The sequence below is a fragment of the Crassostrea angulata genome, chromosome 7, assembly GCF_025612915.1.
Source record: "Crassostrea angulata isolate pt1a10 chromosome 7, ASM2561291v2, whole genome shotgun sequence".
NCBI lineage: Eukaryota > Metazoa > Mollusca > Bivalvia > Ostreida > Ostreidae > Magallana > Magallana angulata.
Window position 1 is genome coordinate 19764417 of NC_069117.1, and position 23423 is coordinate 19787839.

Genomic DNA, 23423 nt, shown 5'->3' on the forward strand with positions numbered 1-23423 from the left:
TTATCAGTGGAATTTTTTTTTTCATTCTGAGTAAACGTATACCTTAAGGTTTTGTGCATTTACTCGGTCTGGTTTTGTAGTTCTTGAATTCATAGACCATTTACTAAGATTGTTAAAATAAGATGAGAAATTCAGATTTATTTTAAATTATTGTCAGAAACATAATTATACATATATATTGAATGTTGTTTAGATAAACGCATATTGTAGCAGTGTAAAAGCGTTCTAAAAGGGGAGGAAAATGTGCGTATTTGCCTCGAAGGTTTTTGAATTTTAAATAAAAAGCAATCAATGTATTAAACTTCATAAAATGATATGCCAAACACGCCTATAGATTCGCGAGGATTTGATAGCCAAATACTTCTCACGACCAATATCTTTATGGAGAAGAAGCGTAGATTTAAAAAAGCATTCGGAAATAAATTATTACTATCAATAATCGTATGGTATTTTAACAGTGTTTTCATTCTAAAATTAAAATAGAGACATAAAATGCTGAAAGACTGTAAACCAAATTTTATTCGCGATTGCTTTATTTTCGCGATTTATCAAAGATATACTGGTTCACTGCTATTACTTTTGCGAACAATATGTAGATCTTACCAGAGGCACTTAAAAAAGACTAAATTGCGGTTATAAATATATATGCGATGATGAGGCTCTCGCAGACCTCGCGAAACAGTATACTGCAAAGTACACTTTGTTGTTTTTGTTTGCTAGCTCAAAGATAACTTATCAAAATCTGATGTACTTAGAAACAAACGTTTCTTTTATTTTGGAATCGTTCTCTCAACAATTTTTTCTGAATGAAAAATAATAAAAAAAAATTCCATGACCGATTTTATTTTTAATAAATCGAATAACCTTCAAAACTCGAGAAAAAATTATTGCTTACTTTGTAATTGATAACTATCGGATAAAAAAACCCCTTTTCTTATTATTTAAATAATAAGAACAATTGCTTTTGCTATAGTATTCCTTTGAATTATACATATATTCATTTCTTACTTTTCTCTGAGACAGAAAGAATGACATATACCTAATTTGGAAGACAATATGCAATTTTAAAACAGTCAAAAATAATTTTAGACAATTTTGAAAGTTTTCTCTTGTAGAGTACTTAAATTATTAGAAAGAATTATGACAATGCGAATTTTAAAAACATACATAAAATGTTAAGAAGCAAAATTCTAAGTCATTGAACAAAGGCAACATCCAAAGAAAAATCGTCTACTTTAACCTTTTTACCTGAGATTTTTCAGAATTTTAATGACCAATTTGTATGTTAATTAGACATTTGTTTTCGAATGAAGACAATATCTTTTTGTTAAGGTGTTTGATCTTTTGTCCCGATTGCACATTTTGGAAAATTTTATTGCAGCTACTCTGTTTTTCATTGTTATGAAATTATAGCATCATGCTTTTCCCGTTGATTCTACATATAATTAAATTCAAGATATGTAAATTGACTGCTTAATTATGACCGTCTGTAATTGTCATTATTGTAATTAGTGTAGAATTTCCTCTGTCTCTGTCATTTCACTGTTGGGTCGGTTTCCCGGGTGTTTTTCAAAAAATCTTTGTTAACATTGCAAAAGACGGAAACCGACATAAAATTTCACTTTCCTTCGCCGTATTGAAAATCTTAGATTCGTATCAAGTTCATATCGTATTAAATACCCTATCTTTCAGTGATTAGGAATTAATATATAATCAGAGGAAATGAAAATTGAATTAAATCAGGATATTGCTCGTAAAAGAACAATACAGATCATTGTGGACACCCCACCGTGTCGCATTTCATAAGTAATTAAACAAGCATTGGTGTAGCTTTGGTGAGAATACTTAAAATGCAAAAACACATAAAAATAAAAGTAATCTGTCGAGTTTTTCCTCACTATCTGTTAGAAATTAAACTTAATAAGAGACGATAAAGGACAGGTAGCTGTAATTTTCATTAAATATCGTCCGCTCCCCCCAGATTGATTTATCCCGACATTTATCACACCGCTAACATTGAAAAACATCTGTCGATATCAGTGCTCCCTCTTCCTTGAACTTCTTAAGCCTACAAGAGTGCGCAGAATGGTGTCCTTTGATAGCGCTTTTAAGAGGAAAAAATTGCTTTAAAATTATAAGGAGAGACATTGATTATCATCTTACTTAGTTTGTTTTTTCTTTTATAACTAGCTAATTTTTGACCAGAAACGGACCATATTTCTAAAGGATTTTCCCGCTTGGTAGATTGTCTGAAGTGTTGATATAGACAATAATATGTACATATTTATTAAAAGACCTGTCATTTTGAAAAAAAATAATGATAAACAATATTTCAGTTTCAAATTCAATTATCAGATATGGGGAAAACTATCGGAAATATTTTGAAGATACGTTTATGAAGATATGAACAAAATCGGCTTTATATTGTTTGGTTCCTAGTATAGAATGTAGTTTATGTGAGCCAAGCTTGACAGTGTCACGAAAATACCTCTTTGAAAAAAAAATAAGATAATTCAAAATCTAAAAATATAAATCTTTTTCTCGAAGGAAAAAAATCGTATCTTAGATAATACTTGACTTTTTAAATAAAATTGATATCAGGATTAGAATAAAGAAATCAAAATATTATGCGCCATCAATATCAGAATGTAAAAATCTGACTATCGATGTTATGCGACTTAACGTTGGTCGTAATCTTCTCTCAACCTGCTTTGAAAGAACTGGACGGTGATTTATCAGAACGAGCAAAACAGCACCAGACAAAGAGCAGTAGTCTGAACACGGACGATGTGCGACAGAAGGTTAATTTTTCTGAGTGGTATATAACCAAAAACAATTTTACATCTCCTATTAACGCTTTCAATTTGCTAGTTTTCTATTTGCCGTTACACGTCCTTTCTGGTTTCTTTTCAGAGGCTGTTGCACACAAAGCTTCGGCACGTGTGTTGTCGTCTGCAGCCTTCGAGCAATCAACACTATATTGATGAACGGCTCAAATGAAAGGTGACAGGTAATGGCAAAGTGATTGGATTTTGAAACATAGGCATATGGTTGACCACTGATAAGGTCAAAACCAGCAATATGATAAACAATAACATTTAACTCTACAAATGTTACTTGACAGGGTGGTTATGTCGGTGGCTTTTTTGCTTATAGTCTGATTGCAACTGGCGGTTAATATAAAATTATACAATAAGTTAATTGGGGGGGGGGGGGGGGGGGGAGAAAAGATTTTCATTTAAAATATTATTTGAAATGTGTATAAGAAATAGTAGTACTGAAGTCTGTATTCTTTAATTATTTGTCAAGATTTTCGCATGACGGGCGATTCAACTTAGCTAAACATCAAATCACTGCAAACGTCTCGGCCATGGACGCCACTTTGAGCGGACGCAAATGTCTTCTGACATATTGGGTTCTAGAAAGATGGTAATGTGTTGTAAGAACAACTCATCAATTTCGAAAACGGCACAAAACTTGCATTAAATACAGCATTTTCGCCATTTCCTGTAATTTCCATGGAAATTCGAGAGGACAAGTTTTTCATTATTTTACGCGCTATCGCTTTCTTGAAATGATTAGTCTTTCATTGCGATTATATGGATTGACTTTCTTGGCCATCAGTTTTAGCTGAAGAGTTCCGTTCTTATAATGGAGTGCCACATCGCATGAATACAAATTTATAGCGTCTTCTTTTCCCCTATTCTAATGGTTTAGAAAACAATTGAGAGTAAAAGAAAATTCGAAAGAAAGAAAAAAAACCCCAGCATCCATTAATGTATTACAATCTTTTCAATGTGGCGAAGATTAAAAGAAATATACGATTATCAAATGAATCAAACAAAGCTTTTGATAGGGATGTAAATTCATTTCAATGCAATTTCATGCCAGTAAATGTAATTTTATGCTTAACATTAAAAAGCTGCAAATTTATTTGCTTTACGTTTGTACAATTTTACATTAATAAATAATGATTAAAAGAGTTGTTCCAGTAGAGTCTTAAAATATGATTTTTAAAAAATTTATCATGTATGCTTAAATAGAATCAAACTGTTAATCCAACCCTAACCCCCCCACCCCCCCCCCCCCCCCCCCCCCCATATAAATCCATGGAAGTCAATCTGCTGTTCCACAAAATTTTGTATTAGATGATTCTACATATCAAATTATACGTTGATTTTGTGGAAACATCTAAGCTATGTTTTAATTTGTAATAAAATCACTTGAAATAATGCATTTAATATGTACATGTACCTTTTATTAGCATTTTTTTCATTTTAAACGAAACCTTTCTATAATTTTGCTGAAATTCTTGCTTTTTTACAACACTTGCAGAAAGAAGACAATAGTAAATTATATAATATCAGTCACATTCTCTCTCTCTCTCTCTCTCTCTCTCTCTCTCTCTCTCTCTCTCTCTCTCTCTCTCTCAAAGAAAAAAAACGAAGAAGAAAAAAATGGATTCTTGAATGTTCCTCAATCTACAGTCTGCTGACTGATGAAATCAAAAAGCAAATGTATTTTCACTGCACGCAACATTTCAATAAAATGATGTTCAAATATTCATTAAATTCGATCACTTTACGCTAAATGTAATAACATCATCTTTCTGTGTTTAATTGCCCAAAATATGTCCATCTGCTATCGTGACACTGGGATGGTAGAAATGCATTTTGAGGGATTCTTCACAAAATGAATAAATCATCCTAATGAGACACTTTTTCCCCTTACAATTACTCATATTAATACCTGAATATGTCAAAGTTTTAAGGGAGCTTGTATTTAAATCCTATAGAAAACAACTCCTAAAACATAAATGCAACAATTTAAATAAGGAATATTTTTTTTAAATTAGTGATTTGATTTTAAGAGGTCTCTAAATGGCTCTGGCAAAATAGAAGAAATTTTCACTTCTACAGAAACATATAATTGTTTTGTTGACAATCATTGTGACTTTTACCATACATCCATTGGAAAATAACGAATGAAGTAATGGCGCCAATTAGGCGCAAAGTCAAACATTTAAGATGCCTTTCTCCCATTATTCTCAGTATGATTTGTGCGCTGTGTTTTTTGGTGCTGTAAACGTCATGTCTCGGTGTAAAACTACTAACAGATTTGACTAAAAGGAGGAAAGAGTTATACATATTTTATTACTGTACCCTATGGTTTCAGAATCAGTGGCACTAAAAAACTAAAGCGTCTGCTAAATGGTGCCTAAATACAGGCCTGCGCGGAATAGTACCAACAGATTGATTAAATAAATGTGAGAATTTCCTTCGAATCGTGAATAATGCAGAATCTGTAATTTGACAGGTAAACACTTTATTTTTACACCTGTATGGCAAATGTGTTAATCGCCCAATTTGGGACAATCTCACAGACCACTGATGCAAAACGCTATAAATTCATAAAGTGTCACTGAAATAAATAGTTCATCGACGTTTGATACCCCTGAGTTTAATTCAAGCAATGAATTATGCACTATACAAATTGTAATGGAAAAGATGTGATTCCTATTGCATATTTAATATATAGAATATTTTTAACAATTACAATTTTGTTTTGGCCGACCTTTATTTGAATCAAAGTCGCTTCCATGGTCTGGCAGTTAATATCTTTTTAGACTCGAAATCTATTTTTGCGAACCAATTACTCACATTCCATGCTCTATGTAGTCTCATAAACTATTTTGATTCTCTAGATATAAAAACCTATGCCGACATAAAATGTTCTTTTACAATGGACCATGTCATCAACTGCAGATACCCGATACAGAGTTTTCTATCTAAATGTGAAAAAATGTTTTCATAACCGTTATTAATTGGGAATATATGTTGCATATTTATAGACACTGCCGTGTTAACTATAATAAAAATGTGGACTTCTAAAGATTTGGTCTTTTGTAAGAAGCAAATTGATAATCATATATTAAAATTATTTATATTAGTGTTCTTTTTCTTTCATAATATTTTTCAGTTGCTGGGTTTATAGATTTGACTTCATGTTGTTGCAGATTCATGTCATTGTGATTTTCTTTTGTAAATTCTTAACTTGTTTCAAAAAGACGAGTTTATTGTCATTTTATAGTTAACTGCTCACAAATCATTTACAATAAACAAATCAAATAAAGATTGTTAACATGAAAAACTCTTTCAACAAAAAAGCATAAAAATCAAACAATAATGGATAAAAAGTCTTCAAGAGGTTACACAGTCGAGCTAAATGACACCTTTGTCTGTGCCCGAAGAAAAGAAATATTTTATGAACCATATGTTCACATCAGGGGAAATAAAACAGATAATACCTGGATGAAATCGGGACGAATGCCTGGAAATATACAGCAGACGTCAGATCATGACGATAACAAAATTAGTTTGATTACAAACTTTAATGGACTCGAGAACGAGAGCAAGAAATGATGATATCGCTACCGACAGTAGCAGGTAAATCTTTCTCGTGATTTCATTTTAAGCAAATGAAGATATTAATAAGTGGAAACAAAACTAAGCAGGCTGATTACACAACGATGAATAATGATATCGCATTGTAGCCATTTTTGCTAACAATATCCCGAAGATTGTTATCAGGCCCGAAGCTTTTGATGAGCTCAAACTGATAACAATTATTTGTGTGCATGCTTGAGAAATTACCTGAGCCCCTCGTCGACTCCGAGTCGTTTTGCTTCAGTGCAACCTGTTTTCTGTCATATTTTACAGCCATTTCTTGAGGACTTAATTACTCGTGCCGTCTATGAACGTCTAAATATTCATTTGCATTGTCAAAACATCTGTCAATGATTTCCAATCGAGAAAAATTTAACAATGTGATAGCTTTTATAAATATTATTGATAATAACCGCAGGATCCAGGTATATTTTCCAGGAGATATTATCAGAATTTCAGCTCAAGAATTTTAATGAATTAATTGAAACGAACTTTGATCATCATATTGTAAACTTTGTTTAATTAATTGCATGATTTAAGGTTCATAACAATAAAAACAACACTAAACCGTTTCATTAATGACGACTAAGACGAAATATACGTCATCTAAGTACCATTCGACTGAAAAGGACTAAAATAGATGTTTATCCTATTTCACAAAATTCTAGAAATGCACTTGAGAGTTCAAAGTATAAATTCTGATCGATACAAACAATCAGAAATCCTTCCATTCTAAAATTAATATGCACACAAATGCACACACACTTACGTACTTTATATATCATACTAATATATGTACTACTAAAGTACTTAATTATTACACCAGAGTAATCGGCCGCACGGTCAACAGTGCGAAGTGTTATATCATCATGTAATAATTTGGGTATAGTTCACTTTGTAGTTTTATTTGTAGTGCTAGTTTTTGTTTGTCTTTTCATCTTACGTTTTTATTGTCCTGAAAAGGGGATTGGTTGTTTAAAAAAATTGACCATTATTGCAAACACGTTGCATTCATTGACCTTTGTACCCAAAAGTTTACCTTGCGTTTAATTTAAGAATATACTTGCTACTAGCAGTGCTTTTTACGTAAAGACAGCATAAAAGTGCAAAATTTTTGTTTAATATCTTACGTCATTATTTTTGAAATAACCTAGACATCTGTGATATGCTTATATACCATATTTGAATTTAAAAAAAGAATATGCTTTGCAGTAAGCGTATTTTGGTTTCCTTTACCATTACTTTATGTAAAGGTTGCCGATGTTGGATCCCTTTACTTACCGAGCATCAACTATTCAATTTCGTTTAATGTGCATCAAATTATGATCGGTTTTGAAAGAAGATAATAAAGGATTATCTTATTTGTGGCAAAAACCTTTCCTATAATGCGAGTTTATATCCTCTAATAATGAATATTGACGAGCGGGTTTTCCGATAACAAGTGATATTAATCAGATTAAGCGATCATAAGCAGCTCATATCCTTCCATTTCCGATCACATATAGAGGAAATCAAAGTTCCTATTCATACCTGGCATCTCGTTAAAAACATTCCAATAACTTTGAAGTGAAGATATTGTGAAGAAACCGGTAATTACGATCTAAAACACTTCCATTAAAAATCCTTAAGTATTAACGATGAAATCCTTTTCGCGGCATCAATTGATTTAACTTTCGTTTACGGGGATTACCTATGTTCCATGCTTCCTGTCTTGGATTTTATGCACGCTCAATATACCGGAACAGCTCTTGCAAAATGGAGATAAGATTGGTACGAATCGAAAGACTTTCGATATATAATCTGCTTTTACACAAAGGAGGCCAAGCAATTAATTAAGTTTTATAATACGAGCAATATCATGAATTTCAAAAGAAAAATATCGACATATCGCTAGTCTGCATAAGGTGTGACTTGCTTCTTAGAACATGTTTGATAGAACTGGAGTAATTTTTGTTCTAGACGGTGTACAATTTTTGCAAGTGCTATCCGGATGTATTATTATATACCTTAATATACATGTGTGTCATTTAAGCAATAAAAAGTTTTTTTTGTTGGTTTATTAATGTATAACGACTTTTGGCATAGCGGGAAAATGATGATTTAAGGGGAAGGGGGGGGGGGTATGTAATGATTCAACCCGTACGTATCCCGTATATTTAATCAATCGAAAGCAATACTTTTATTGATTAAATGTACATCTTCAAATAATGTTACTAAATGCGTAAACATTTGATCGGAATTTTTAATACTAGTTTTGATAGGATATATCCTGTAAAACCGTTATACCTTATATTTATCATAAACAAAATTCGGTTTTCTCAAAAAAAAAAAAAAAAAGAAAGTAGAAATGATACTCCGTGCAAGGATATAAATGTATTGTAATATTCGAGTTTGACGTTTGGAAATGAACACTGTTGTACTTTTGTGTTTTCATTCATCCAATGAACTCATAATTTATGGTATGACATGATTGACAAATACATGTATTTCATATCATTCATTCGCACTTTTCTCTAGATATATTCACATTTGAACATTCATCCCCATCACATATTATTGATGGGTGGAATGCATGTATGATGACCGGTGGTATATTGAATGACACAATAATTATGGTCCACAGTTTGTATCATACATGTGCAGCTTTTGTTATGTTTTAGTGATTTTATTTTATGAAAGCAATCATATGTTTTCACAATGTGCATAAATAATTCTTGTATATGCATTAAAAGTAAATGTTATTCTTGTTTTATTTATTTTCTAATTCAAGACTTTATTTCAACTCCCTTACTTGATTATCAATTGAAATGTATCAAAACATTCATACGCATTTGTACTTTTCTCTCATTTTTCCATTTTGTGAATAATGTTTATAAATTCAAAACATATGTTTGACTTTTATATCATCTTTTTCAAAAAGACAATGTGTTGAGCTTGACTAAAATAAAAGTATGCAATAGATGGTTCGAACATATTTGAATGCATGGTAAAGGCTTAAAGGTAAGACAACAAGGAAATACTCTTATTCATTATTTTGTAAAAACAACGATATTTTTTTTTTAAAAAAGATCTGAAATAAGAAACAAAAACTCTACTAAATGAAACCACCAAGATAGAGTTGTCAAGTGGTTTGGCAGAGAGGAAACTCATTAATGAAATTGAAAAGCAATGAAAACCTTTTACAAAGGCACAAATCTGGAAGAAAATGAGTTTTTATGAGGAAAAGCATATCAAATCGTTTCAAGCCAACACGATGCCCAAAAGACCCTCGATGAAAAGCTTTTAGTTTGTGCACCAATTTCCTTCTGAAACTCGGAGTTCATTAATTCACCAGCACGGTTCCGCTTTGATGACACGGCTAGTGTACAAATACGACAATTTCCGTACAATTACAGCCATAATTGAGCAATAAGAGATATCCCTCCACTGCGGATGAATGCAAATTAATAGTATAGATTTTTCCCATTAAAGGATATTAGTAGCACCCAGTGAATTCGTCAGCACAGAAAATGTGATAAACTTTCAATATAATGTCGACGGACTAACTTGATAATGTAAAAAGGATCTAAACTCCATTATCAAATCATTTGCTGATCTTGTAATCAATTTATTTTCAAATGACTGCGTCAATAAGAAGCTTGATCGCCGGTTTCTTTTCAATCCCACACAGTCCAGTTGACGATTTGCATTCATTACAAACGCATAAAAGATACTGATCAATGCCATTTGTCCTCTATATCAATTTGATTACGAAGATAGAATAAACCAAAAAGATTTCTGAATGCTGAAATGTTTTATAAATCCATGAAATATCTGTGATATAGATTAGATTTAATTTATACGGTTTTGGAAATGCATTTTATAATGATAACAGATTCCTCTATATCATATTGAGATATTTGTCCGCCAACTTCTTTTTTCCATAAATTCAATTTACCTTTTATCCATTTTTTCACGTTCACGATAAATATAATGAATATATACAATACATTTTATTTAAATTTTGTTCAGTGGAGATTCAGAAATATTCTTTTCTTTCTTCAATCTCAATTAATCAGTTTCTACTTAAGTCTTTCAATATAAATTCAAGACATGTGTTTGCAAAAACGATGAGAAAATGTGAATAGTGGGCTGGCCAAATAGAAGATTTTGGGTAATACATTGAAGTGCAAATTTCAGTTCACCTAGTTCGTCCCGTGCAATCTGAAAGCTCCCTTTTGACACTTTCTGTGTTAAAATTACTTGCTTCGTTTCTGCTTCCATGGCGGTATAAAGGCCGAAATTTATGAATCATTAAGACGCATTCGTTCCCCGGTAACATATGCGGACATGGCAGAACTAAATAATTGCAAACATTTCACCTTTCAATGTTTGATAAAGGCGAGAACTTTTCATGACAACAGAATACGAATCCAGGTAATTTTCACCGGATAATTCCTTCCTCAGAATAGAGGTTTCAATCTCAGCTGATGTTTATCTTCACTATATGATAAAAAACAGATGCTACATCATCTATGTAATTATAAATGTTTTGATTTGTAGATGGAATGTACTGTGGAGAATCAGTGGGAATCCATGTTTTCCGGATAGCAATTACATGTAACCACTCATTTTTTTTATATTTCATTAAAGTCACTCTAACTGTATTGCTTGTAATAATCACCTGTTAACAATTAACTACTCATTTTTTTTTGTGTGTATCAGTAACGAGTAACTCTAACTGTATTGTTTATAATAATAAGAATTCTAAAGTCTTCAACGTTCAATTTTTACTAGTTTTATATTAAAATCATAGAGAAAATACTTACCTACTCTAAATTTGACTTCAATGTGTAAACTTTTGCAACTTTTTAATGTTGAAAATGTAAAGGAACTATGTAATCTGGGTAAATTTATTTACTTTAGTTTGAAAATATGACAAGATTTACTTAATGCAAATTAGATGTTGATATCATATGTACACTTCTGCCACATTCTCCTGTTAACCTACCTGTACGTGTATATTGTTTATATTTATTGTACTGATAAACTGTATAGCTTAAAGAACTGAACTGAACTGACTTCGTCAATTTGAAAAAAAAAACAACAACCCGAAGGCCGGGTTTTCAAAGAAAATACCGGTAAATTAGGATACGAGTGTGCATACAATTATTCATCAGTGATGTGTTAACGACAAATTTGCATGTTAGGTGTCAGAAACGTGCAAATCTGTAATTTGAAACCCATTGTCATGCATAATGGACATATTTGGGTAGGAGGGGAATAAAGCAGATGACAATGTTCTTTAATAAATCATAATTTGATAAGTAATATGTGAAAACTACAATTGCAACTTAATATTTTTTAGGTCATCAAAAGAAACTAATTGACGGTAACAAGGGAATAGTTTGCAAATATATTGTCAAGCTAGATAAGAATCTCATTTCATCTGAAGCGAAACAATACCTCAACTGCAAAACAAAAGCACGCGATGGGAAAGAAAAATATTAAGGTGGCAACACAAAAAATAGCCAATCATGTCCAATTTGATATATTTCAATGAGTTTCATAAAATATTCATTATTTTCTTCATAAGATTTATTAGGAGAGCGCTATAATTGTTAATTTACACGTTATGCATTTCTTGTTTGAGGGATCCGAAAAAAAAATCAGCAATTGTATTAGTTGATAACGTAATTGCTGAAAATGAAGAACACTTTTTTGATTAAATAATATGAGACAAACAAAAACAGAAAACAAAGTGGTAAGAAGTATTGAGCTAAAGAAAATTGTATATAGAGCCCCATTTACTGTAAATATTTTAACCACTGTTGCCATTATCTAATACCGACTCAAAGTGCTTGTCTAGACAATAGGTCATATGAACACTAAGTAATTACACCTATATGAGCATGCCTCACATAAACTAATGTTTAGTAAGTCTTGACGGTTCATGTTTGTTCATGTTTGGAAAGTCTAAGGTTTTCTTAAATTTTGTTGTTATACGAGTAATATTGAGACTGTGAAATTATTTGGTTAACGAGTCTTATCTTGTTTCAATTGTCTTGTAAGTTTTTACTTGTTCAGATTATGTAAGAGTCTTTGTTGAATTGAAAACATTTTGACAGGACATGTACTTCAACTTTTACCTCAAACGAAATCACTTGATTACTAAAGAAATAGAAGTAGGTTAACAAAGTGTTCATTTTATGTGTCTATAATTTAATGCAAATTATGTTAATTATCAAATAAATTAAAATATTAAAATTCGAGTCCTATGACGTATAATCAAATATATTTTGTTGGTATAAGACGTTTTCGTTATAGTATTTAGAAGGGATGTGTGTCGGATGAATAGGAATGTTTAGAAAAAAATAATCTGAAGCTAATGAAAGTTTTTAATGTGACACATAATTTCAAATTGATACTACGGTATGAGCTACAGAAAGGGTAAAAAAGACGTTAACGCAAAACGAACAACTTATTTTTTAAAACAAGGTAAAATACGAAACAGACCGGCTTATAACAAAATCAACAGCCTCTTTTGCAGAATCAACGGACACGGATGCAAAACAAATCGTTTCAACGGTCATGTACTAAATTAACGACACCGCCGCCCATACTACTGTATCCCATAGTATTATCAAATACTATGATCACGGCTATTTTGACAATATCAACATAAAACCTTATCAAATATAGATCTATTGTCTGAACGATTTATACTCGTTTAGACTGGTTTAATTAAAAACACAACAAAGTGAAACTCTTGGTTTTATGATCAAGTAAATAATGGTCACAGCGGTTAAAATATCTACAATAAATATGGAATCTATTGTTCTTTTACAGACAACAACAACACCAACACCAACAACAACAACATTTCATGCGTCGTCCAAAATGATAAGCATTTGGGTTAATCACAATCATGCAAGCGAAATATACACTACAAGCTTATTCAGTTCTAAATCATTTTTTATAAAAATGGTAAATAAACATTCATCAATTAAATGTCAACAGAATATATCTTTTTGAATTAAGCACGCTCGTAAGAAAAAGCATGGAAGCATGAAAATAACTGGTATTAGATCACTTAGCACGAATGTCATTGTGTGTTAATTATTTAAACTATGACATAGCATGTGAAAAAGTACATTTACAGTTAATCTTCGATATTTCGAACACTGATATCTCGAATATAATGGATATGTCAAAGTGATTTGCAAGTCCCAACCATTTATATTTTAAGTATTTTACCCTCGATATCTCAATTACTCGGATATCTATAAGTTTTTAAACAGCTCTACCTAGTTCGAGATAACGAAGTTTGACAGTATTTGATATATAGCAAATCTAGTTAACGATATACATAGGTCAAAGACACTATTACTCAGGTTAGTGTTGTGGCCTATGGTTCCCTTGTTTAATTCTGCGCTTTCAAAACCTAAAATCCAATTTAAAGTTTAGGCAAAGTTTAGCACGGATTACAGTACCTTCAAACATTGAAACCTTAATATCCTCATTCAGTTATGACATAATGCATGCATTTATCTCTTCAAATAAGAGATTTAGCCAACAAATTCCTTTGTCTAGAGCAGATGATAATGTCATGATGGACTCTCAAGAGTGCTGTCTCCGTAGAATGATGAGCACGGTATGCTGATTGTTGTTAATCATGTTTGTTTAGGACGATCCCTAGCTCTTGGTCATAACTATTTAACAGATTCTGTAATGAGCCGTTTGTATCAAAGACAACCGACGAAGAGTTAAGGCCAGACTTGAACTTTTCGATATCAAGCTATTTCAATATACGAAAAGTTACAGTCTTGCGTTCTTTTAATTAGAGGCTTTGCAACCCGCAAATGAGTATAAACAGCAAAATGATCCATTGCCGCATTGCCATTATTGTCACATAACACAGGATCCTGTATGGTAGATAGACCTCCTAAAACGGAGCTTGTATTCTGTGTGATAAGGACGTCCAATGTGTAACCCTTGGCATATAAAATAAGTAAATACCATCTCAAATACTTTGAGAAAAGTATCTTTCATGAACAGTTTATTTATATGAAAATTGACATGAGTTGTGTGTCCAAAATGTGCGAAAAAATTTCCTCGCTAAATTTATTCTTGAAAAAAAAAATCCATTAAGTTAGATATGATATAGAATTTAAATTGTAAGATTTGCTTACAATATAACGATTCTGTATACCAGAAGCTTCTATTCTGTTTTTTATAATTTGTGTTAATTCCAGTGATATTGGCTGCCTGCCCACCAGCAGCCAAGAATTTGCTTTCAGCAAGTCATGGCTAAAAAATAAATCAAAGCTGAAATGTTATATTTTATTTTAGTATTTATTCATAATTTGATGATGATTCCTAAAAGTTTCTTGAAGGTCATGTTTGTTGCCAATGCATTTGAAATCATTTGTGATCAACTCCCAAGATTTAATCATGAATATTAATACATTTGCATTATCAACTAAATATACGAAAATGTGCTAAATAGCAGAAGAAATACACCGGACAAAGGAAACTATAAATTTTTAAAACAGTTTGATACTTTTTTGGATAAATGCACCAATTCACTGTGTAAAACTAATTGTTTGCTCTAATGAACAACTCTTTTGCATTGCAATTTTGATAATGAGACAATTAAGGGATTTATTTCAAGTGCAACAATTTTAAAATTCTTTGTTAAAAAGAACAAGGAGGCAATTTTGCGGGTTTTAGTTTACACTAATGAGAAAATAAATAATTAAGAACCGATTTTATAACAATTTTATTTTGGCATAAACCCTCTCTCTCTCTCTATCTCTCTCGTGGCAATGTACATTGCCACAATATGTATATCAGCGAAAGTTTCTGAGTATGAGTTTCAAAATTATGGGTTTTGGAGGGTATGAAAATGCGATCCTATTGATAATTAATCTTAAGCCAAACTGTTCATGTATGCTTATTTCGAAGCAAAAAATGTCACATATGAACAGCAACACCTTGATGTTTACACTTATATATCACCTTTGTGCTTTGGAATCGAGTCCCACATTGAATGTATCATTCCAAGGTATTGTGTGACAGTTATCAATAGATCACTTATCTACCATAGTAAATGTAACACTTTTACACTTATGATTATTAACTGCACTAAATTGATATTACATGAAATTACTAATAACCCTCTCAAATGTACTATATTAAAACAAAACACTTTAAATTCTTAATTTAAAGCAACCTGGCAGAAGATCCTATCAGTTCTTTTGAAATACTTTTGGTTTTAAGCATCGAAATATACCAAAGTTATTTTTTCACAATATCAAGAAAAGCTGGACGATTCCTTAAAATGAATATCCACTTTCCTTAAATGCTGATGATTCAAAATAGCCATATACGCACTATTCTGTATATTTTCTACCCAACAACAAGCTAAATTTTGTGTATCTGTCTTAAATACGCTTTATTTAATTTATTTTCATTGTACCTTATTATTTTCCTCGTGATTTGAACTTAACTAATACAAGGTATCTTCAATTCAATTAATATATTCTCTCAAAACAATGTAAATGGTACAAGAGGTACATTATAAATAGATAACATATATACATATATCCTCCAAACATACTTGTAACGCATTACGTACGTAACAAATTATTAAAATTATATAATTTATTCTTATGAAACAAAAAATTCCATGTAAAACACGGTTGGAAATTGATGATTTTGTAAAAAAAAAAAAAAAAAATCATAAAATTAAAATTGCATTTTGCTGCTTATTTTATTGTGACATAAAATTGTTAAAAAGAAATTTTTGAATCAATTTTGATGGACGTATCAAAAGAAAAAAATTGCACCACTGCGCGTAGTATTTCTAAAATAAAACCCAAAGAAGGAAATTTTAAAAAAGTTTGATTTGATATAAACATGACTGGTCAATTCATATAAAAAGGGCTTTTCTAAAGATTTGATCACGTATCAACCATATTCAAATTTTCTTTAAACCTTAATATTCTAATTTTTACTTATATTTAATGCTTCAGAAAGTAAAATCATTCAGAATTGTAAACAAAATCCAAGTTTAGTGTTTATTATAATGCAACACTCAGATCATGAGCGTAAGTGACTATGGTCAATGTGCCTTCCTAAATATGACCTCTTGGCCCAATAAAAAAGAAATAAATGATTTCATTCATATCAAAGGTTTATATAAGGAAAAAACTCTTCCTATCTATATATTGAATGTTGACATGCCATATCTATCGTTGTATCAATTACGATAAATTTATTGAGACTTCAAAAGCAACTTTATTTACAAAGAATGATGTAGAATTTTAAAACTTCTACAAATTTCATAAATTAGCAAAATATTATTTTAGTAAACTATGAAGAAAACGCAATGAATAAGACAGTTACATTAGTATCATTAATTTTGAAGTTTGGCTTATCAAATTAGAAATAAAAGAAAAATGATATTTTTGTGAAAATACTTGATATATTGGATGACACAATGTTGAAGTTGGATACTGAAAAGTCAAAATTCATTGTAATGTTCACTGTTAGGTGATTCTCATGATAACTTATATACTTTAACTGTGTGTTGTAACTAAATAAAGTTTGTTATTAAACATCCTAAAACATCATTGATATAAGATGCACATTTAAAGAATCTTTCACATTAAAATTAAAGTCAGTTTTATTATCTAAAATTATGATATGCCGAAGTACAATTAAAAATACATTTTTTTCGCTCTGTTATCATTAGATATTCTCATTGATGATTTTAAAACAATTCATAACAAATAAAGTGTTTACTTTTTATTCTTATTTTACATCGTACATTATTATCTACATATATTTCATCAAATGACGATCATAATCATAATAAATAAAAAAATTAATCATGTATATATACATATATATTCACAAGGGATTTATTGTAACTGCAATATTTTATTACTTTTTCAAAAAGACTAATTATTGTCGTTGTAGAAGTGTTGTCGATTTGTTAATCTCGACTGTTATTCATATCTCATCACCTAAGACGGAAGATTTCCAAGCGATGGCTGCAGGCCGAACATTCTTGTAAGAAGTGGATTCTGCGCAGACGGAAGTGACGTACTGGATGGACGGAAGTAATATGGATCAATGCTTGATAGAATCCTTGCGGTTTGTTGGTGATACGGTGACCAATATGAGCTAGATTGCATCATCCGCTGAAAAGCAGTATAATTTCCGGCTTCTGCAAGAAGTTCCAATCCAACTGCTGTTTGTCGTTTCCATTTTGTTCTAAAATGAAATAACCTTATTTATTAGCCTCTTTCACAATAAATGTGCAATGAAAACTTAGTCAATCTTATCTGTGTTTGCACATAGAGATTACAGTCATTTTGACAAACCACAAATTGATATCATTTGATATGATTTGGTGTTTGGGCTAACATAGTGAAGCTCTTTCCGATGCGTTTCACTTAACACGTGAAAATAATGGATATGTGACAAGATTAGATTAAGTGGCAAACAGTTTTGCAAATTTTCACATTGCAAATGGTTTTCGTCTGCCGAAGGGGAAAGCCTGCCTGCGTGAAGACCATCTTTAATTCCCTAGTAATTTGCCATTGTCATTTCGATTGGACGCCTTCCGTAACACGAGCGATGGTGCGTATGAAATGCACAATTAAGATGCGCCGATTCTCTTTCTGTCATTATCATGATTTCCGATTTATTTTAATACGCCTAATTTGTTAATACAAGCAAACTCCACAACACTCATTCAGTGTGTGAGTCAAAATAAATAGGATTATGGCGATACACGCTCTCTTGTTACTGACATGCTTTCCAGACATTTATTGTAAATCTTGGTGTAAGTCATCAAATTTCAAATACAATACATCATTGAAAAGCTAAGCATATGGAATATTTCTGAAAGTGTTGCTGACAAATTTGCATTTAGTATTTTTCTTAATCAGAGAAAAGCGAACTACCAGCTGATTTTTCTTTCGCCCTAAAACTGGAATCATTTGTAGTGGTTTCTTTTTACATAAAGGCCAGAAATGTATATAAAACATTTGACAATCTGCAGTCTTAACAATATGCTGTTGAAAGATGTGGAAACACAATCTTACCTCCTGTTCTGGTACCAAGTCTTAACCTGTGTGTCTGTCAGGTTTAGTTTTGCTGCTAGTTCCATTCTGTCCTGCACACTTAGATATTTCTGTCGCTCAAAGCTCTTTTCCAGACAATTCAGCTGATGGTCTGTAAAGGCCGTTCGTGCTTTTCTAGGTTTTTTGTGCTTGGAGCAGCTGGAAGATGCGCTGTCTTCTTCATCCAAATTATCACCTTATGAAATATAATATAAACATGATTAAATATTCACACATAGATACCAAGCTAATATCTTTATGACTGAGAAACAAATATCCACAATGTTTAGTTTTTGTTCTCAATTATGTCATTTACAATAAGTTGCTACCTTGCTCGCAACCTTTGATCAGCGATATCAATTTATAAAATATAAATTTTAGGTAATTGATATTTTCGATGGCGTTTCAATATAATCTAAATAGCGCGATAGTTTAAGTGATGAAAAACATTTTATAAATGTGATTTTTGAAGCAAATGATTAAAGAATTATAAATTTATAAACTGTTTAGATAGAATCTTAGAAATTCTATTTATAATTCACTTTTTTTTTCAGTTTATTTCATCATTGTGACGGAAAAAATATTCGAAATATAATGGATGGTTGATTTTTATTCTCTCGTACATATTGATAGATTGTGTTTATCTGTATTGTAAATTGAATGAGAAAGAAATAATTTTGCATGCCAGTAAACATTTGTTTTATCGCAAAATTTATTTTTTTGTATTCAATAAAATTTATAACAACCCAGAAAACCTACCAGCTATATAGATGAATAAATCTTTCAAATGAAATTTAGAATAATGCTCGGAATTGCTTCATAAAAATCTCTTGTATATGGTCCTTTAGCTTTGTAGGCATCTACTGAATAATTGAATAAGGACCTTTTAACGGGACAATTCACTAACATACGATCCACTTCTCCCATTCCTTTATTTCGGCCATTAAGGGCGTTTAACGTCTATAGAGATCATAAAGGTGTTGGTTTAGGTGTTCAATTATTCATTCCCGCTAAATGCTGTCTAAACTACCAAAGAAGAACTGCTCTCCAAGGATTGTATAGCGTATAATATATTTCACAAATGAGCAATATGGTAATCTATCCCAATTCATTTATCCTCATCAATAATAGAAAAATACAGGTTTGCGTCATGCAGTGGCAATAGGAGAATAATTTATATTTATTTGATTTTTATATTGTTTTCAGGGAATAAAATTGCAGGAGAAAGCCTATAATGTGCTGTAAATAAAAGATTGCAAATAAATTTCACGTTAAAATGATAAATCATTTTTGATGGTAAATATCTATATCGAATTTTCTTTTTAAAAAAAATATTCTTAGTTGTATTCAGGGAATTCAAAACCAAATCTTGACTTACAATTTTCGTTTTTCACAATATGAAAAAAACTCAGTTTTTATAATACATATTTATATTTTGAAAAAAAAATACTGCATTTATAATAAATATTTTTGCGTTGCGGAATTTATATTTAAGAATAAAAAATTCTTATGTTTTATATCTTATAAACTAAAGATCTTACGTTCGCTTTGAGACACGGGGGATGCGGGCTCTGACACTAGATCTGTTTCATCATACGATCTTTTGATACCATATTTTCGCTTGACAAGTTCATCAAAGGACTCTGCATTAAATGGCGAGTGGCCGACGCGCGAGTACATGTCAAGTCTATGATGTGGGTTTTCATCGCTGCACAACACATTGTCCCCCCTCGGTAAAGACACTCTTGTCTTATCGGAGGAAAGAATGTCAGTAATAAAAAAAGAAGACTTTGCTCGATTGGGCACTGGCAATGTCAGTGCTTCACTTTCCGGGGTACTGCTGTTGTTTTTAATTGTGTCTTTGTCAGTATGCACCGTTGTTGTTACGGACACTTCTTCGTCTTCTAATCTATCACTACATGCTAGTCTTTCTTCTGATGAAAATCTCGCTTCTTCTTCATTCTTTTCAATATTAACACTTTTATTTAATTCCTCCATTGTGTAAAAATCTTCTTTAGAGATGCAAACACCAGTCTCTCATAAACAGGTATCTTAAAATGCTTTCAAACTTTCCTCATTTAGCGGGTCAATACGTTAATACTATAAATGCAAGTTAATCTGTCAAGTGATTTTTCTAGGTGTGTAAATCGTCAACATATAATCACTTTTTAAAACAAATTCCGCTCAGCATGCCAGTAATATTCAAGGTATCGGTTTTGCGCCCAATAGAAGCTGTGGGTGGGCCCATGTGATACCGAAGTGGGCGGGACCACGCAGCAGCTCATTGTACCAAGGTATTGATTTTAATCTAGAAAGTGAGGATAAGGTCCATTAATTTATGGCAAACGCTAGTTCTACGTACAAATGGAAGAAACTCGATGATGAAAATGTTTGAATTAATATGTACAATAATAATTGATGTGAAAAGCCATGAACGAATAATTAATACAAAAGCTAATTTTTTTGTTTGTATATTTTTAGAATAAATATTGTGATTTTACTTGCGAGTTTGAATTGTGTGAATCGCTTATTACACTAAAGACATGACAAGCGAAAGGACAATGTCCCGTCCTCGAAATATTTTAAAATATGATGAGTTGAAAACATTCCTTTTTAATTACTCTATATTAAGTTTACAATAATAAAGAAGCTAATCAAGATAAGGTACTCCACAATTGTATACAACAAATGCAACAACTTTCAATAATTACTCCTCAAAACGAATTTAAAGTACAAATTATCACGGGACAAAATGAACGGTGACGCATTGCTTGTTCACTTAACTGAATAAAAACATTTTTTAAACTAATAAACCAAGGCCAGTTTTGCAATGAAGACACGGATAAGTGAAATTCTGTCCAATTAAGATATTTAACGATCATTTGTCTGTTGGAAAATTACTTTCATATATTCGTTAACTTTTACTTGAACAAAGGAAAACAATGTAAGTGTCTTTTATTGGAGTCAAAAAAATGCAAAGGAACGCTAATTTCTTGGAGAACAAGTAAATAACACACTCGAGAAAATGACGTTTACAGCAAAGAATCTTATCCAAACAATAGCTAAATGGCCGATTGAAGACAAATCTTTTAAGAATTTAACTTTCGAGGTAAGAGTTGATTTTATTTAAAGAGAAAAGAATCTTAATAATGAATGTCAAATGAAAACTTCTTTGTAATCTATTTTTTAAAAAAAAATCATTTAAAATATTTTTGTTTTTCTTTTTTTTTCTGTTAACTTTGTGTTTTTCCTCCGCCTTAACTCACCTAAGTATTTTGAAAAGTAATGTGTCCATAGATATAGTCAGAATAGATTCTGGTTTGGAGTTATGGTATTCTTGAGAGTCTTCACTATTTTACTAATATTTGCTTTGACAAGTATGGAGGAAAAGCAACTTTGATAATGAAAACCAATGATCACAATTTATGAATCATTAGCGAATTTTTGCGCTTGCGACGCGGCTATTTCCCCGTTTTATGCCTTTTTTGTTATAACATTAAAAAGAAAAACGTTTCAGTGATCATTTTGCTGTAAGTTTATTTAGAAGATTAGGCTGACAGAACATCTGACGTGGAACGAACCAGCTGTGGCTGGCCTCTCCCCTCAATCTCAGAATACTGGATTCGACCTCGTCAATTGTTTTGACATTTGAATCTATATAACACTAATACTGCTTAAAAGTTGGTGAGGTAAAATATTTGTTTAAGATAAATAAAAGATAGCTGTAAGTCATGATTTCTTCCAGTATTTTTGACCAGAACAAGGCAGTTAATTTTCAAATATAGTAGAATGGTCGAATCAGACACTTACCATATGCAATCAATCAATCGCACAAAATCCACTGCAAATTTATACCTTAATCTGGAAATAAGCATTCAGTTTGTAAATAACCTCATTTGACACAATTGGCATAAGTCAGTTGCTGAAACGAAATTAAAATAAGATATCTGACTAATAAAATAGGAATTTTGTTCCTCATGGGAGGTAAATGAAAGAATAAACGGTTCACACTCGAGCGATATATATTTATTGCATAAATACTCTTTAATAGAACAATTTAACACTCCATTTATTAAACGATATTATATTAAACTTTGTTTCTAAGAAGATTGGGGATTGGGGCTTGGAACATGTTCATCAAAAAGCGACTATTTGTGATATGTTTTTGCGTAGCGATTTGATTTGCATAAATGATGGACCAGTGTTGAAATCAAGCACGAAATCGTTCTCCAGGTCTTTGTTAGGCGGAGTGGAGAAACGTTTGATTTTTCAAATATGGAAGCAATCAAGAACGAGGATTCTAGTCGACAACACAAGAGCACTGCGGTAGGGAATTATTGTTGTTTAGGCTTGTTAGTAGCATTAAACCAAACCGCACTTTTCTAATAAGAGGTCAAGAGTATGATTGTTAAAGTAAAAACAAGTATTTATTTCATTATTGCAAGACCGTCAATATTTCCAGTGAAACAGATTGGAAAAATATGTTTTATTTGGTATCAATGTTCACTCTTTAAATTAAACTTTAAATTTTATTTTTGTAGTTTAAAAAACCCTACCAAGATACACATTTATAAGTTAGAGGGAGTACAATACGTGTAACAGTGCAAAGCAAAGTACGTTATATAATGCAACCTTTCTCTGAACTCTGGACCCAAGGCGGTTTGTAACCGTAAACAAATTATTTTTTTCTGATATATTTATTAGTTCATTACAGACGTAACGAGACCGTGCCGATTGAGGGTACCATTGATTTTAAGAACGGCGTTTTGTGGTATACCCGATTTGTGGATGAGTACGAACGTTTTGTTTAGAAGTTTTTAGCATTTGTGGACACAAAATACTGAAAAAATTATTAAACAAC

General features: G+C 31.4%; 1 protein-coding gene across 1 annotated transcript; it reads right to left on the reverse strand.

Annotated features, from left to right (window-relative positions):
- Nucleotides 1–16128: 16128 nt before the first annotated feature.
- LOC128155530 (barH-like 2 homeobox protein) lies at nucleotides 16129–20762 on the reverse strand. Its single transcript, XM_052817294.1, has 3 exons — nucleotides 20104–20762; nucleotides 18545–18758; nucleotides 16129–17708 (listed from the first exon to the last, which is right to left on the reverse strand). The coding sequence occupies exons 1-3, from the start codon at nucleotides 20558–20560 to the stop codon at nucleotides 17459–17461; spliced, it is 921 nt and encodes a 306-aa protein (XP_052673254.1). The 5' UTR covers nucleotides 20561–20762; the 3' UTR covers nucleotides 16129–17458.
- Nucleotides 20763–23423: the final 2661 nt, after the last annotated feature.

What these genes read in the sequence shown, in the direction of transcription:
- LOC128155530 (XM_052817294.1), bottom strand. Translation starts at nt 20,560, where the DNA reads ATGGAGGAATTAAATAAAAGTGTTAATATTGAAAAGAATGAAGAAGAA. An exon ending in CCCCGTGTCTCAAAGCGAAC is followed by an intron (nt 18,759 to 20,103) that starts GTAAGATCTTTA and finishes ATATTTCATAAG; the next exon opens with GTGATAATTTGGATGAAGAA. An exon ending in ACTTGGTACCAGAACAGGAG is followed by an intron (nt 17,709 to 18,544) that starts GTAAGATTGTGT and finishes ATTTCATTTTAG; the next exon opens with AACAAAATGGAAACGACAAA.